This window comes from Chiloscyllium plagiosum, chromosome 34 (genome assembly GCF_004010195.1).
Source record: "Chiloscyllium plagiosum isolate BGI_BamShark_2017 chromosome 34, ASM401019v2, whole genome shotgun sequence".
Lineage (NCBI taxonomy): Eukaryota > Metazoa > Chordata > Chondrichthyes > Orectolobiformes > Hemiscylliidae > Chiloscyllium > Chiloscyllium plagiosum.
In genome coordinates this window covers 5,354,447-5,373,143 of record NC_057743.1, presented here as the reverse complement: position 1 = coordinate 5,373,143, position 18,697 = coordinate 5,354,447, and the positions used below count along the sequence as shown (strand labels likewise).

At 43.1% G+C, this 18,697-nt stretch overlaps 1 protein-coding gene across 3 annotated transcripts in view; it reads right to left on the bottom strand.

Moving 5' to 3' along the window:
- Positions 1-1,703: 1,703 nt before the first annotated feature.
- Positions 1,704-18,697, bottom strand: part of ldlrad2 (low density lipoprotein receptor class A domain containing 2) — a 36,608-nt gene continuing 19,614 nt past the window's right edge. For 2 of the 3 annotated variants that reach the window (XM_043675527.1, XM_043675529.1), the window contains one exon: positions 13,417-14,460. In XM_043675527.1, coding sequence (XP_043531462.1) covers positions 14,213-14,460 — 248 coding nt within the window. In that variant the 3' untranslated portion in view covers positions 13,417-14,212. Of the gene's footprint in view, positions 2,923-13,416; positions 14,461-18,697 lie in introns of those variants that run through there. The other variant, XM_043675528.1, reaches the window with a different exon arrangement.

Below are 18,697 nucleotides of genomic sequence, written 5' to 3'. Positions count from 1 at the left end.
GCGGGCACTACAATAATGAACATTAAAGCATACACTAATCTTTTCATTCCTTAAACTGTAGCACAGTGGTAGCTTTTCTCATTTTAATCCACCTTTTGATTTACACAGACAGAGACCACAGGAATCAGAACAGGAGTAGGCCATTCGGTCTCTCGGCCTCAAGTCTGCTTGTCATTCAACATTCCTTCCAATTGATTCAATTTTAGTATTTCTTTTAGAAAAAGCACACAAATCAAATTGGCCATAATGTGAAAACCAAAGTCTTAAATTACATAATTTATGCAATTGGAATTTAATTTTTCAGAAGGTATCTTGAATAGATGTTGATTGGGTTTTTAGAACCATCACATTAACACAAAAATTTTCTTTATGCATACTTTATTGATACACAGAAAAACTGAGGTTATAAACAGGAATGCAGGCCATTCAGCCTAAACAGTCTGTCATGGTGTTCACTATCTACATGAGAAAATGTTCTTGTATTGTTTCAATCTGTTCTCTTATTCAACTTGAGCTTTATTGTTAACTCAGCTTCTATCTTAACCATTAAATATGGAATTCCTCACACCTCCCTGTGAAAACACATTTCATGTCTCCTGTTACAAGCTTCTTCCATTCAATCTTTGTCTCTCTGGATCTCATTCTTGACCCCCAGGACTTGTATTGTTAAAAGACAAGCTTGCAGGCCTTGTGCCTTAATGCTCACAGCATTTAGAGTCATAGAGATGTACAAAATAGAAACAGATCCTTTGGTCATGCCGACCAGATACCCTAAATTAATCTAGTCTCATTTGCCAGAATTTGGCCCATATCCCTCTTAAAACTATAACTATTGATGTACCCATCCAGATGCCTTTTAAACATTGTAATTATACCAGCCTCCACCACTTCCTCTGGCAGCTCATTCCATACACGCACCACCTCCTCCAGAAAAAAAGTTGCTCCTTAGGTCCCTTTTAGTTAACTTTCCCCTCTCACCTTAAACCTACATCCTTTAGTTTTGGACTCCACCTACCCTGGGAGAAAGGCCTTGCCTATTACCCTATCCATGCCCCTCATGACCTTATAAACCATGATTTTATAAAAATCACCCTCAGCCTCCGAAGCTCCAGGGAAAACAGCCCCAGCCTATTTAGCCTCTCCCTATAGCTCAAATCCTCCAACCCTGGCAACATCCTTGTAAATCTTTTTTCATCCTTTCAAGTTTAACAAATTCTTTCCTATCACAGGGAGAGGAGAATTGAATGCAATATTCCAAATGTGGCTTAAGAAATGTCCTGTACAGCCACAACATAATCTCCCAACTCCTATACTCAATGCACTGACCAATAAAGTCTACCTATAACTCCACCTTCAAGGAACTATGAATCTGCACCTTAAGGTCTCATTTATAATAAAGTAAATGAATTAGTTATTTACATTAATTCCTACAATATTATACATGTTTATATTTAAGAGAGGTGGCTGTAGGGCAACCAGGGATAGGAACTGGGATAGAATTCAGATGCATTTGGTTCTTAGGAGGAACAGTCAACATTTAGATTAGATTACTTCGTGTGGAATCAGGCCCTTCGGCCCAACAAGTCCACACCGCCCCGCCGAAGCGCAACCCACCCATACGCCCTACATTTACCCTTTACCTAACACTACGGGCAATTTAGCATGGCCAATTCACCTGACCTGCACATCTTTGGACTGTGGGAGGAAACCAGAGCACCCGGAGGAAACCCACGCAGACACGGGGAGAACGTGCAAACTCCAAGGAGGTGGGGTAGCATTGCTGGTTGCAATAGTGAGAAAGAAGATTAGCTCTGGTGAAATGGAATCTGTATGGTTAGAGCTTAGAAACACCAATAGTTTAAAAATATTACTGTGATTGTATACAGTCTGCCAAACTGTAGTGGTAATGTTGGGAATGGCCTTAAACAGGAAATTAGAGACATAAGCAATAAAGGTGTAGCTGTAATTATGGGTGACTTTAATCAGCATATACATTGGGAAAACATAATCAGAATGAATTGTAGAATATGGGAGCAGGGAACTATTACAATCTTGTAAAACATTGGTTAGGCCACAGGTGGACTATTGTGTGCGGTTCTGGTCACCACACTATAAGGAGGGACACGACTGCACTGGAGAGGATGCAGATTCACCAGGATGATGCCTGGAATGGAAAGGCTCAGTTATGAGACGAGGCTGGATAGGGGGAGTTGGGTTTGCTTTCCTTGGAGCAGAGAAGGCGTGGGGTGGGGGTGGGGGCATGCAGGGCGGTCTGATTGAAGTATACAAAATTATGAGAGCAGATGATGAGACCAGAGGGCAGAAGTTTAAGGTGAAGAGCAAGTGGTTTAGAGGAGATGAGAGAATCAATGTTTTCACCAGAGGGTGGTAGAAATCTGAAACATGCTGCCTGAGGGGGTGGTAGAGGTAGGTCCTGTCACAAGATGAGCACTTAAAATGTCAGGGCTTGTAGGCTATAGGCCCAGTGCATATAAGTGGGAATAATGTAGTTTGGTGTTTGTTGGTCAGCATAGACATGGTGGGCTAAAGGCCTGTGACTTTCTCTCTGACTCTAACAACATCAGAGGAGAATTTTCTGGAGTGTGTATGTGATGGTCTTCAAAATCAATACGTTGAGGAACCAACTAAAGAACATGCTACAGAATATTGTATAATAGAGTCATTGCATCACATAGCACATACTCAAGCCATTCAGCCCACATATCTATTCTGACCAACATCAAATTGAGAAAGGAATTGTTGTTATTTTTTCTGGAGGTTCTTACACATTAGACGCAACTGCAACACACCAACTTCTGTAAACAAACAACCAAATTTTATTAAGCACAGTACAATACATGCTTTGGAGAAACTCCGAACACTCGTCATCATGCTTTCGAGGCGTGTCCAGGGAAGGTCTCTCTGAACAAAGGAAACAGTCCTTGCTTTATAGAATATCTTTACATCACAGCCAGTATTGCCAACAGGACAACCCCCAATCACTCCCTCACAGTCACATGCTACTTAAGATACAATGCAGCGACCACCTCACCTCCAGAAACAATGTAGTGCAAATCATCCCTTAAAAGCCAGATCTGGTGCGAATTGTATTTTTTTTAAAAACTTAGATTAGATTAGATTACATTACAGCGTGGAAACAGACCCTTCGGCCCAACAAGTCCACACCGACCTGCCGAAGCGCAACCCACCCATGCCCCTACATTTACCCCTTACCTAACACTACAGGCAATTTAGCACGGCCAATTCACCTGACCTGCACATCTTTGGACTGTGGGAGGAAACCAGAGCACCCGGAGGAAACCCACGCAGACACAGGAAGAATGTGCAAACTCCACACAGTCAGTCGCCTGAGGTGGGAATTGAACCGGGTCTTCAGGCGCTGTGAGGCAGCAGTGCTAAACTCTGTGCCACCGTGCCGCCCACACTGCAGTTTTTTTTTAAGAATCCCTACAGTGTGGAAATAGGCACTTCAGCCCAACAAGTCCGCTCTGACCCTCCAAAGAGTATCCCAACCAAACCTATTCCCCATTACTCTACATTTACTCCTGACTCCTCCTTCACCTAACCTACACATCTGTGATCACTATGGGCAATTTAGCATGGCCAATTCACTAAATCTGCATATCTTTGGATTGTGGGAGGAAACCAGAGCATCTGGAGGAAACCCACACATACGCTGGGAGAATGTGCAAACTCCGTGTCATCTGAGGCTGGAATCGAACCCAGGTCTCTGGCGCTGTGAGGCAGCAGTGCTAACCACTGAGCCACCATGCTGCCTGGCAAAGAGTGTATTTAAACTACATCAACACAGGATGGCATCTAGCCACAATACCAACCAAGTAATCAGAATTCCAACTATAATGTTCTTATTGATTTTGAATAGGTGATGATGACAATGTAAATCATCCCTGAAAGGCAAGGGATGGGAATGTTGCACATTCCACTGATAAGACAAAGACACACCACCTTACCCCTGGGGCATTCAATTTCTTGCAGGTCAGCAGAACAAATTAACTTTTTAATATCACAGAATAATTGGCAATCTGTGTGAGGCTGCTTGGAAATGACCATAACATGATAAAATTCTTCATTAAGGCGGAGAGTGACATAGCTGATTCTGAGACAAGGGTCCTGAACGAAATAAAGAAAACTACAAGGTGCAAGCTGGCTATGATACATTGGGGACCATTACTTAAGGGATGATGGTGCATAGGCAATGGCAAACATTTAACAAGCGCATGGAGGAACTGGAACAATTCCGGTCTGGCAAACAAAATGGGGAAGGCAGCCTGAGCTTGGCTAACAATACAGAATATGATAGTAGGCATGCAAACGGACCAGAGAAAGCAGCAGACTGGAGGAATGGGAGCTGTTTAGATTTCAACAAGGGGTGATAAAAAGATTGATAAAAAAGGGGGAAATATGAGAGTAAGTTTGCAGGTAACATACAAACTGATTGTAAAAGCTTCTATAAGTACATTATGTGAAAAGAAAAAGATGAGTGAAGATAAATGTAAAGTCCCTTGCAATCGGAAAAAAAGAAGTTATAATCTGGAACAAGGAAATGGCAGATCAGTTAAATACATACATTGGTATCCTCCTTTACGAAGTTAGAAGCAATAATGTCCCAAAGATGTGGGGGAACACAGGGTAGCTAGAGGAACTGAAAGAGATCAGGATTACAAAGAAATGGTGTTGGGGAAATTAATGAAATTAAAGCCAATGAATCCCCAGGGTCCAATAATCTACATCCCAGAGTACATATGGGAATAGACTGAGAAATAGTGGATACATTTGTGGTCATCTTTCAAGATGCTGTAGACTCTGGAACAGTTCCTCTGGATTGAGAGTAGCTAATGTAATTCCCGTATTTGAAAAAAAATATAAATAAAACCGGGAACTAGAGGTTGGTTAGCCTGACATTGGTAGCAGACAAAATGCTAAAGTCCATTGCAAACAATCTAATAACTGAGCATTTGGAAAACAGTGACAGGTTTGGACAGAGTTAGTGTGAATTTACCAAAGAGAAATTACACTTGACAAGTCTACTGGAATCTTTGAAGGATGTAACAAATAGGATTTGTAAGGAACAGCCAGTGGATGTGGTTTACTTGGACTTTCTGAAGGTTTTCAATAAGTTCCCACATAAGAGATAACCACACAAAATTAAAGCAATGGGATTGAGTATAGTGTGCTGACATGCTGACTGGTTAGCAGACAGGAATCACTGTAGAAACAAACAGGTCATTTTCTGAGTGGCAGTGAGTGACTAGAGGGGTACCACAGGGATCATGCTTGGATTCCAGCTATTCACACTACTTATTAATGAATTAATGATGGAACTAAATGTAATACCTCCACTTTAGCAGCTGACAAAGCCAGATGGGTGGCTAAGCATTGAGGAGGATGCAGAGATCCCTCAGCATGTCATGCTGCAAGAGGACAGAACTCAGTAAGATGGTGGCTGACCACTTTATAGCATGAGGTCACATGACAAACTATATCACACACCTGCCGCAAGGCAAAGCACAATAAAGATGTCCAAGGAGTTCATCTTAAGAAAATGTACAAAACCATGAAGATTGAGGCACCAGCTTTACTCTACTGCAGCATGTTCCATGTTAGTCCAGTGCCTTGAAGTAAGCCTGCACCCTTTCATATTCCATCATTTATTGGAGGCTGATGAGAATTAAGCCAGCTGCACATACTCATTCCCCACACTAGGCATGGTCGCTCAGAGGCCCTGCCTCTTCATCTGCCCCCACACTTGTGCAATGGAGCCCCTTAAATTGTACATAACTAACTATAGAGATGTTTTTGTCCTGTGTGGCTAATTACCTTACTCTCCATCATTGATAGCCCTTCTCATGTGTATTAGTTCACAACCAGTCCACTTAGATTCATAGAATTCCTATCATGTAGGAAGAGGTCATTTGGCCCATTGAGTCTGCACTGACCCTCTGAAAAGCATCCCACCCAGACCCTATGCCCTCAACCCATCCCTGTAACCATTACTCGTCGACCTAGCTTGCACATCCCTGGATACAACGGGCAATTTACTATGGCCAATCCACCTAACTGCACATCTTTGGATTGGGTTATTCTTTCAGGTGACAATTTCCTCAGAGCTCACAGACAGTGGTGAAGTATTGACTTTGAAGTGAGTCTGGCTGACCTCTGCATTAAGGATTCCTAATCTCTCGTGGTGATCTGATATCACAACTAACTTGTCATTGGATTGTCCAAGCAGCCAAGCATATTAAAGGAGTTTAACACAACCAAGAAGGTAATAGTAACATTAAATCATTATCATATTTTACATTGACTCAATTAGAAATGAACATACATGGGATGAAGATAGAAGCTAAAAGAGAACTTTTAAAATCATTGATTACAAAAAAATGTAGCTTAAATAACGATGCAATAAGTAATCTTTGAGAAAACATAAACCGTCATAGGCTATGGCCTTGGGTTTTCAGAAGTTTTCACAGAAATAGATTGTGGTCATTTCTAGGAAGCAAGCATTCATTTGCAATATGGTGTTACAAATGAGCTGCACACTTAGCTGGTACCATGTCTTCCTGTTTGCCTCAGGACTGAGCAAGGGAGTGTGCACCCACATTGAGGCAGGCAACAGCTGCGTTGGTCCACTTGCAACATGTGGCATCATTCAATGGACATCTTTTGGAAATCAACAACTCAACAGGTAGGTTAAATGAGGTAGACCCGCCCCATGTCTGCTAGGTGGTGCCCATGGATGAATGCCATTTGCTGCTTCACCAATCTGAGAAGCCACTGCTGCCATCCCTCCCATTCATTCAAGAAACAAAATTAGTAAATGTTCGACGAGAATTCCTTCCTATGTAGCAGTGATTACTGTAATACTGTTACAATCAAATCTGTACCCCAACTGTGACTTAACTGAAGTTTTATACAGCTGCAACATGACTTGCCAACTTATGTACTCAACGCCCCAACCAATGAAAGCAAGCATGCTGTATTGTCTTCTTTACCACCTAATCTATTATGAAACAAACCACCATTTCGACTGGGACAACACATCTATCCTGGGACAGGCTAAGCAAAGACATGCCAGAGAATTCCTAGAGGCCTGGCACTCCAACCACAACGCCATAAACAAACACACCGATCTAGATGCCATCTATCAACCCCTCAGAAAACAAACAGGAAATTACATCACCACAAACCCCAGGAACCCCATCCAGGAGAAAGATATAAATAGAAAGCAGGAGACAACAGCTTCGCTTCACTTGGAGTTCGCCACTGATGATGTTACCTAGCCAGGTAATGAAACGTCTGAATATCAAACCTACAGCTCAGCGAGCAAACCTACACCCTAAACCTATTTGTGTCACCACTTTCAGGGAGCTATAGATTTGGACCACAAGATTCCTCTGTGTATCAATGCTCTTAAGAGTCCTACCATTTACTGCATACTTTCCTCTTGCATGTGACCTCCAAAAATGCATCACTTCACATTTGTCCAGATTAAATTCCATCAGCCATTTTTCCACACAACATCCAACTGATCTATGTCCTTTGACAACCTTCCTCACAATCCATAACTCCACCAATTTGTGTATCATCTACAACCTTACTAATCAGGCCATCTATATTTTCACCCAAACCATTTACACATATTACAAACAATAGAGATCCAGTGCTTTCCTATGCGGAACACCGCTGGTCACAAACATCCAGTCAGAAAACACCTCTCCACAACAATCCTGTCTTCTATGACCCAAACTAAATATGTATCCAACTCACCATGGATCCCATGTAACTTCATTTTCTGAACCAGCCTATCATCTCGGACCTTGCTGAATGCTTTAGTAAAGTCTTTGTAAACTACATCCACTGCCCTACCCTCAATAGCTTCGTCACTTACCTTCCAACCCTGAACCCTGTGAATATATAAGCCTCATGTGAATATACAAAGTTGTAGCATGAGTAGGCCACATAGCCCTTTGAGCCTGATCCACCATTTAATAAGATTGTGGCTGATCAGAGTACACCACATTTCCACCTATCCGATATACTTCCACCCCCTTACCTCTCAAGAATCTACCTACCTCTGATTTTAAGAAATGTAAAGACACTGCTTCAACTGTTTTTTTGAGGAAGAGAGTTCCCTAGACTCATAGCCCTAGGTGAGAAAAAGAATTCTCACTTAACTGAGTGACCCCTTAATTTTACAATGATCCATAGTTTGAGGTTAGCCCACAAGAAATATCCTTTCCACATCCACCTTTTCCAGCTTCCTTAGCATCATTTTGAGAATATTTTGATCAACTTGTCTAATCCTCTTCTAAACTTCATTAACTTCAGAGGATACAAAGCTCATCCTGGCCAACCTTTCCTCATAAGGCAACCTACCCATTCCAAAGATTAGTCTCGTAAACCATCGCTGAACTGTTTCCAAATCACTTTCATCCTTCCTGATATGAGTAGATCAGTGACTGTAGACAGTAATCCAGATGCAGTCTCCCCCACGCCTTTGTATAATCAAAGTATAACCTCCGTACTTGCCTATTTAACTTCCTATTCAATAAATTACAATATTCTATTATCTCTCCTAATAAATGGTGACATAGTGGTAATATCACTGGACTAGTAATCCAGAATCACTGGCTCATGTTCTTGGCTAATGTTCTTAGGGACATGGGTTTTAATGCCAACATCACTTTGAATTCAGTAAGAAATGGGAAATAAAAGCTAGCCTAACGGTGACTGGGTAATCACTGTTAATTGCTGTAAAAAGCCATTTGGTATGGGGAGGAAATCTGCCATCCTTACCTGGTCTGGCCTACACGTGACTCCAGTCCCACAGGTTGACTCTTAACTGTTCTCTGAAAATGCCTAGCAAGTCTTTCATTTCAAGGACAACTATGGATGAGAATTTTTATTAAGGGCAATTGTGGATATACGCACATGAGGAATTCTACACTAATGTGGGCAATAAGAGAATGATCTGAGGTAGGTCCGATCAGGGATAATGGAGGGAACTTGTGCCTGGAATCTGAAGAGGTAGGGGAGGCCCTAAATGAGTTTTGTGTTTCAGTATTCATTACAGAGAGGGACCCTGTTGATAGTAAGAACACCGTCGACCAGGTTAATAGGCTTGAACAGATTGATAGCAAGAAAGTGGATGTGCTGGAAATTCTGGGAAGCATCAAGGTAGCCAAGTCCTCAGGGCCAGACCAGATATAGCCAAGATTTCAACAGGAAGTGAGGATGCTGTGCCTCTGGTGATGATCTTTACATCCTCACTCTCCACAGGTGTAAAACAGGATGATTAGAGGGAGGCAAATCCTGTTCCTCTGTTCAAGAAAGGAAATAGGGAAATCCCTGAGAAATACAGACCAGTCAGTCTTACGTCTGTGGTAAGCAAAGTACTGGAAAGGATTCTGAGAGATAAGATTTATGACTATTTGAAAAAACATAGTCTGATTAAAGATTTTGTTTTAGATTCCCTACAGTGTGGAAACAGGCCCTTCGGCCCAACAAGTCCACTCCGACCATTCGAAGAGTAACCCACCCAGACCTATTTCCCTCTGACTAATGCACCTAACACTATGGGCAATTCACCTGACCTGCACATCTTTGGACAGTGGGAGGAAACCGGAGCACCCAGAGGAAACCCACCCAGACACGGGGAGAATGCGCAAACTCTGATAGTCAGCATGGCTTTGTCAGGGGCAGGTCATGCCTCACAAGCTTTGAGTTGTTTGGGGAAATGACAAGACAAGTTGACAAAGGTCGAGCAGTGGATGTGGTGTATATGGATTTCAGTAAGGCATTTGATAAGGTTCTCCATGGTAGGCTCATTTAGAAAGTTAGGAGGTATAGGATACAGGGAAACTTGGCTGTCTGGATAAGGAATTGCTGGCTGAAAGATAACAGTGAGTGGCAGCGGATGGAAAGTATTCCGCTTGGAGGTCGGTGACCAGTGGTGTCCCACAAGGATCTGTTCTTGGGCCTCTGCTCGTTGTAGTTTTTAATAAATGACGTGGATGAAGAAGTGGAAGGGTGGGTTAGTAAGTTTGCCGATGACACAAAGGTCGGTGGTGTTGTAGATAGTATCGAGGTCTATGGCTACAACAAGACATTGACAGGATACAGAGCTGAGCTGAGAAGTGGCAGATGGAGTTCAACCTGGATAAATGTGAAGTGATTCATTTTGGAAGGTCAAATTTGAGCACTGAATACAGGGTTAAAGACAGGATTCTTGGCAATGTGGAGGAGCAGCAGGATCTTGGTGTCCATGTACATAGATCCCTCAAAATTACCACCCAAGTTGATACGGCTGTTGCGAAGGCGCCTGGTGTTTTGGCTTTCATTAACAGGGGGATTGAGTTTAAGAGCTGCGAGGTTTTGCTGCAGCTCTATAAAACCCTGGTTAGACCACACTTGGAATATTGTGTCCAGTTCTGGTCGCCTCATTATAGGAAGGATGTAGATGCTTTAGAGAGGGTGCAGAGAAGATTTACCAGGATGCTGCCTGGATTGGAGGGCTTGTCTTATGAAGAGAGGTTGAGTGAGTTCGGGCTTTTTACACTAGAGAGGAGAAGGAAGAGAGGTGCATGATAGAGGTGTACAAGGTAATGAGAGACATAGATAGTGTAGATGGCCAGAGACTTTTCCCCCAGGGCAGAATTGGCTGTCATAAGGGGTCATAATTTTAAGGTGATTGGAGGAAGGTATAGGGGAGAGGTGGGTCAGACGTAGGTTCTTTACGCAGAGTGCGCTGGGTGTGTGGAATGCACTGCCAGCCGTGGTAGTAGAGTCAGAGACATTAGGGATATTTAACCGGCTGCTGGACAAGCACATGGACAATAGGAAATTGAGGGGTGTGTAGGTTAGGTTGACCTTAGATTAAGATAAATGCTCGGCACAACATCATGGGCTGAAGGGCCTGTACTGTGCTGTACTGTTCTGTGTTGTATAAATGATAGCCTCGCCAGCGATGCCTACATCCCATTAACAAATTGGAAAATCTTGCTGTCTCTGAACACTGACTTTTTCTAATTCTTGCATCCCTGATTCCCCTGTATCCCAGAGCTCTGCAGTCTCTCCATTTAGATAATATGTTTTTTTCTTATTCTTCCTATCAAACAAACAGTTTCACAATTTCCCACATCATACTTCATTTGCCGGATGTTTGCCCATGCATGCAACTTGTCTGCAGCCCTTTGTAGCCTCCTTCTGTCTTGTTCACAACTTACTTTCCTATCTTTCTATCATCAGAAAAGTTAAACATACATGATATTTTTATTCAAGTCATAGCTCAGTTGGCTGGATGGCTAGTGTTTGTGCAGAGTGAGATCATGTTGTCGGGTTGACACCCAGTAGGGGCTGAGGTCACCATGAAATGCCCGCTTCCTCAATTCAATCCTTCAACAGAGGCATTTTTATCCACAGGTAAACTCACCATCAGTTGTCTCTCTTTTATGAAGGAGTAGTGTTTGTTACATTATAAGTATAAAACGTTGAGGGCCCAGCGTCAACTCCATGGCACAGCATTCATTATATAATGCCAACTGGAGAAAGACTCATCTGTGTCTAAGATTCTACAGCCTAACTTCTCACCTCACGTTCATGTGGTGCCTCTCAGGTCATCACTCTTTAATGAAAGCAACCCCTATGGTCTGGTAAAGATTTGGTGAGTTTACCTTCCTCTGTTTCTCATTAGCCAGCCAATCTTCTATTCATGCTAATATATTACCCCCGTCATCATGAGATCTTATTTTCTGCAATAATCTTTGATGTTGCACTTTATTAAATGCTGCTTGTAAATCTAAGTACGGCACATCCACCCCTATTAACAGCATGTTGTTTTCCCAGAGAGCTCCAGTAAATTGATTAAACATCATTTCCCATTCACAAAACCATGCTGAGTCTGCCTGACTGTCTTGAATTTTTTCTTAAGTGGCCTGCTATAATCACCTTTAATAACAGCTTCAAAGAATTCCCCGATGATACATGTTAAGCTGACTGGCCTGTAGTTTCATACTTTCTGGCTCTGTCGCTTCTAAATAATGCAGTTACATTCTAATCTAATAGAACCTTTCCCCAGTCTACATAAATTTGGAAAATTAAAACCAATGCATTCACAATTTCATTTGCCAGTTCTGTTAATAAGCTAGGATGAAGTCTCAGAACTGGTCCAAAGCCCCAACTACTTTCACAGTATCATTTTCCTGATAACTGTAAGGTTCTGTTCTCTCTTACATTTTCTAATATATAGCTAATTATGAATGCTAAATGCATCCTTTATACTGAAGTCTGATAAAACAAATGCATTTAATTCATCTACCATCTCCTTACTTTCCATCATTATTTCCCCAGACTCAGTTTCTACAGGCTCAGAGCTCAATAGTCCCATGGGTAGGTGGCCTAATGGAAGATTCAGCCATTCTCCCCATATTAACAGGGAATGGTTCGGGAGATTGGGATTCAGGTGGGCTGGCCACCCACCATATTTTAGATGCTCCAAACTCCGCCAAAATACACACCATGCAGGTCTGTAAAATCCAATCCCATAAAGCAACACTAATAGTGGAAAGTAAGGTGCACAATGTCACCAGAACAGTGTTACTTCATTTGCAGATGCAATGGGCTGAGAAGTGGCAGATGGAGTTTAATTTAGATAAATATGACGTGCAGCATTTTGGGAAAGAACATCTTAGCAGGACTTATATACTTAATGGTAAGCTCCTAGGGAGTGTTGCTGAACAAAGAGACCTTGGAGTGCAGGTTCATAGCTCCTTGAAAGTGGAGTCACAGGTAGATAGGATAGTGAAGGAGGCGTTTGGTATGCTTTCCTTTATTGGTCAGAGTATTGAGTACAGGAGTTGGAAGGTCATATGGCAGCTGTCCAGGACATTGGTTAGGCCACTGTTGGAATATTGCATAATATTCTGGTCTCCGTCCTATTGGAAAGATGTTATGAAACTTGGAAGGGTTCAGAAAAGATTTACAAGGATACTGCCAGGGTTGGAGAATTTGAGTTATTGGGGGGTTTAGAATAGGTTAGGGCTATTTTCCCTGCAGCGTCAGAGGCTGAGTGATGACCTTATAGAGGTTTATAAATTCATAAGGGGCATAGATAGGATAAATAGACAAAGTCTTTTCCCTGGGGTCGGGGAGTCCAGAACAAGAGGGCATAGGTTTAGGGTGAGAGGGGAAAGATATAAAAGAGACCTAAGGATCAACTATTTCACACAGAGGGTGGTACGTGTATGGAATGAGCTGCCGGAGGAAGTGGTGGAGGCTGGTACAATTACAACATTTAGAAGGCATCTGGATGAGTATGTGAATAGGAAGGGTTTGGAGGGATAGGGGTCGGGTGCTGGCAGGTGGGCCTAGGTTGGGTTGGGATATCTGGTCGGTATGGACAAGTTGGACCAAAGAGTCTGTTTCCATGCTGTTCATCTCTATGACTGCTCCAAGAGTGCACTCTCTCTATCACTGAGCAATTTGAACCTTAGTTTAAAGGGAGAGCCTGAGTCAGTTCATTTTCTCTAACATACTCCCTACCTCGTGTGAAAACACATGCTGAGACAAAACTAGAGGCAGGTGCCTCAGCTGCTGAGATAGAAGGTTAGGCTACTTGCCTCTTGTTGGCACCCATCATGTACTTCCTAAGTGGCTCGATTGGACACACTGGTCTACACTTCCCAGAATCCATGATACATCACATAAGTATGTTCCAGTGGACCAGTCAGCAAAGACCAAGGGACAGGTGAGGTTCAAGTCTGAAACAAATCTTCCAGGATGTCTATGTCTGTTCATAGTGTAGATAATGGTATAAGTGATGTCTTGAAGGATCCAGTTGCCCTTCCAAATTAGATTGAAATCAACTCACTTAAAATGTGAGGAGAATCAGTCTTTTTACAGAATGCAACAGACTGGTAAGGAAAATCTAAGGTGAACTAGTGCTGTCTCATTGCTTATGCCACAGGCAGTCAACAGAATACCTACATTCTCTCATTCCTGAAAAACAGGGAATCCATGAATTAGTCAAACAAATATATTGTAAATGTCATATTAGTCCGCAGGCAGTCCCAACCCAACTGAGAATGTCAGGCTGGAGTATTGCAAAATCCAGCTGGTCAGGCTATTAATAATGTGCTCTCAGAGGGTGGGATAGTAACCTTGGAAGTGTCAACTACACAGGTACAGGGACTGAGCTTTGTGGTGTGACCTTGGACAGTCGATTGTTGTCAGTCTGACAGCAGCTATGAGTGCAGAGCTGACAGGCTGCACAGAAGGAGTTACAGCATGGGAGGAATCTGCAGACACTGAGCCTCCAAATAAACCAACCTGGTGACCAGCAACACCAGAACAGCAGGACCAGCCCAGCAATGACTCCCAGGATGATGTAGAGTGCAAGCAGCGAAACATAGGACTTGCTGTCTGCAAGGAGGAGAAAAATAAATACAAGTTGCCTCAACGGTTAAAACAGATATTCACTCAGTGTACTGAGAAACACTAATCAACTAACAACCATATTTGTTGTATTACTGTGATTTATTCAGAGGCTAAATCCCCAACATTCACACAGCTGGAGGGTTAACAGGAAGAGATGCTGACAGGACTGTGGAGGTTAGGACACAAATGTGTTATGTGTCTACAGGAATCTGATTCTCGGTGCTTGTGTTTCAGCCTCATTTCTACTCAAGGGACTAGAGCTCAGTCCAATTCTTTGACAGTGGACCAACTTATCTATTGAAGGGAAGGGTGAAAATCCCCACTTAAAAATCCTGGTCCCAGTTTGTTTGGATTCAAAACTGCTCTTGCAAAACCTTAATAACCCATCAGAATGGCCCTTACTTTAACTCAGGATTAGCAACTTCTGGTTTAGAGAGTTCCTGCTTTAGGGCCCTACTCTGACCTATCATTCGAGGGTTTGGATGGAGGACAGTGGGAGTGCCCTTGGAGAAAGTGAGGACATTGTATCTTAACATTCTGGAAGAACACAATTAAGAAGCAAGCTAGGGGCCTAACGAATACGTTCCAGCTGTTTCAAAGAGTCCAGTTGTTTCCACTGCTCTTTCCCGGAATCCCTGCAATGTTTTACTTTCAAGTAGCTATCGCATTCCCTTCTGAAGCTACTATTAATTCATTATCTACCAACTTCGTGAACACTCCAAAACCTAACCAGTTTTTACAGAACAGCCCCATCAACACTACCACATCTTGCAGCCTTCCACTCATTTTATTCCATGCATTGTCTGCCCTATTGTCCACTGAGTTCAATTTTACTAAGTAAGCCTAACATGTGACATTTTATCAAACACCTTTTCAAAGTAACACACACACACACAACTCTATAGTCTACATGGAGGATCATAGGGAAGAAGAACTAGAGAGTGGGTGGGTGGAGGGAGAGAAGGGAGTACTTGGAATGGGGAAGGGGCTCATGGAGGAGGGAGAAAATGGAGGAGGGAGAATATGGAGTACTGAGAGGTACATGAAGGAGAGGTGGCACATGGTGGAGGAAGAAGGTATATGAAAGAGAGAGACTGTGTACGAAGGTGAGGGGATACCCGGAGGGGAAAGGATTACCCTGATGAAAAAGGAAGTATGTGGAAAAGGGAAAAGAAGAATGGAGAAAGGGAGGGGATACATGGTGGGATAAAGGGTGTATATAGAGTGACACTGGGGAAGGTTATGAAGGAGAAAGGGTGTTCTTTGTGGAGAGAGGAGAACATGGAGGAATAAGGGGCATATGGAAGATGGTTATCATTCATTGAATCCCTACAGTGTGGAAGCAGGCCATTCAGCTCATCAAGTCCACAACACCCCCTCCAAAGTGCATCCAACCTAGACCCCCCACCTACCCTATCTCTGCAACCCTGCATTTCCCACAGCTAATCCACTCAGCCAGCATATCCCTGGACACTATAAGAAGGAAATGCACAGGATATGGAGAGGCCTGAATAGAGTGGACAGGGAGAAGATGTTTTCACTAGCAGAAGAGATTAAGACCTGACGGCCTCAGAGCGAAGGGATGATCCTTTAGAACTGAGATGAGGAGGAATTTCCTCAGCCAGAGGGTGGTGAATCTGTGGAATTCATTGTTGCAGAGGGCTGTGGAGGCCAAGTCATCAAGTGTATTTAAGATAGAGATAGATAGGTTCTTGATTAGTAATGGGTTCAAGGTTATGGGGAGAAAGCAGGAGAATGAGTTGAACATATATAGAACATATACAGAACATTACAGTGAAGTAAAGGCCCTTCAACCCTCGATGTTGCGCCGGCCTGTCATACCAATCTGAAGCCCAACTAACCTACACTATTCCCTGTACGTCCATATGCTTGTCCAATGACGACTTAAATGTACTTAAAGTTGGCGAATCTACTACCGTTGCAGGCAAAGCATTCCATACCCTTACTACTCTCTGAGTAAAGAAACTACCTCTGACATCTGTCCTATATCTATCACCCCTCAATTTTAAACTATGCCCCCTCGTGTTCGCTGTCACCATACTTGGAAAAAGGCTCTCCCTTTCCACCCTATCTAACCCTCTGATTATCTTATACGTCTCTATTAGGTCACCTCTCAACCTTCTTCTCTCTAACGAAAACAGCCTCAAGTCCCTCAGCCTTTCCTCATATGACCTTCCCTCCATACCAGGCAACATCCTAGTAAATCTCCTCTGTACCCTTTCCAAAGCTTCCACATCCTTCTTATAATGCGGTGACCAGGACTGTACACAATATTCCAAGTGCAGCCGCACCAGACCTCATGGTTCCGGAACTCGATCCCTCTATTAATAAAAGCTAAAACACTGAATGCCTTCTTAACAACCCTGTCAACCTGGGTGACAACTTTCAAGGATCTGTGTACCTGGACACCAAGATCTCTCTGCTCATCTACACTACCAAGAATCTTACCATTAGCCCAGTACTTTGCATTCCGGTTACTCCGACCAAAGTGAATCACCTCACATTTGTCCGCATTAAACTCCATTTGCCACCTCTCAGCCCAGTTCTGCAGCTTATCTATGTCGCTCTGTAACCTACAACATCCTTCGTCACTATCCACAACTCCACTGACCTTAGCGTCGTCTGCAAATTTACTGACCCACCCTTCTACACCCTCGTCCAGGTCGTTTATAAAAATGACGAACAGCAGTGGACCCAACTAGTAACTGGACTCCAGGATAAACATTTCCCATCAACCACCACCCTGTCTTCTTTCAGCAAGCCAATTACTGATCCAAACTGCTATATCTCCCACAATCCCATTCCTCCGCATTTTGTACAATAGCTTACTGTGGGGAACCTTATCGAAAGCCTTGCTGAAATCCATATACACCACACCAACCGGTTTACTCTCATCTACCTATTTGGTCACCTTCTCAAAGAACTCAATAAGGTTTGTGAGGCATGACCTACCCTTCACAAAGCTCTGCTGACTATCCCTAATCAAATTATTATTTTCTAGATGATTATAGATCCTATCTCTTATAATCTTTTCCAATACTTTACCAACAACTGAAGTAAGGCTCATTGGTCTATAATTACCAGGGTTGTGTCTACCCCCCTTCTTGAACAGGGGAACCACATTTGCTATCCTCCAGTCTTCTGGCACTATTCCTACATTCAATGACGATTTAAAGATCAATGCCAAAGGCTCGGCAATCTCCTCCCTGGCTTCCCAGAGGATCCTAGGATAAATCCTGTCCGGCCCAGGGGATTTATCTATTTTCACACTCCGCAGGATTTCTAATACCTCTTCCTTGTGAACCTCAATCACACGTAGTCTAGTAGCCTGTATCTCAGGTTACATTGTCATTTTTTAAAGTGAATACTGTCGAAAAATGTTCATTTAGTTCTTCCCCCATCTCCTCTGACTTCACACACCACTTCCCACTACTGTCCTTGATTGGCCCTAATCTTAATCTCGTCATTCTTTTATTTGTTAAATATCTATAGAAAGCCTTAGGGTTTACCCTGATCCTATCCACCAACAACTTCTCATGTCTCCTCCTGGCTCTTCTGAGCTCTCTCTTTAGGTCTTTCCTGGCTACCTTGTAACCCTCAAGCGCCCTAACTGAGCCTTCACATCTCATCCTAACATAAGCCTTCTTCTTCCTCTTGACCAAAGATTCCTCTTCCTTCGTAAACCATGGCTCCCACGCTCTACAGCTTCTTCCCTGCCTGACAGGTACATACTTATCTAGGACACTTAGGAGCTTTTCCTTGACTAAGCTCCACATTTCTAATGTGCCCATCCCCCGCAGTTTCCTTCCCCATCCTATGCTTCCTAAATCTTGCCTAATCACATCGTAATTGCCTTTCCCTCAGCTGTAACTCTTGCCCAGTGGTATATACCTATCCCTTTTTATCACTAAAGTAAACATAACAGAATTGTGATCGCCATCACCAAAGTGCTCACCTACTTCCAAGTCTAACACCTGGCCAGGCTCATTACCCAGTACCAAATCTAATGTGGCTTCGCCCCTTGTTGGCCTGTCTACATACTGTGCTGAAAATGTGTTGCTGGAAAAGCGCAGCAGGTCAGGCAGCATCCAAGGAACAGGAGAATTGACGTTTCGGGCATGAGCCCTTCTTCAGGAATGAGGAAAGTGTGTCCAGCAGGCTAAGATAAAAGGTAGGGAGGAGGGACTTGGGGGAGGGGCGT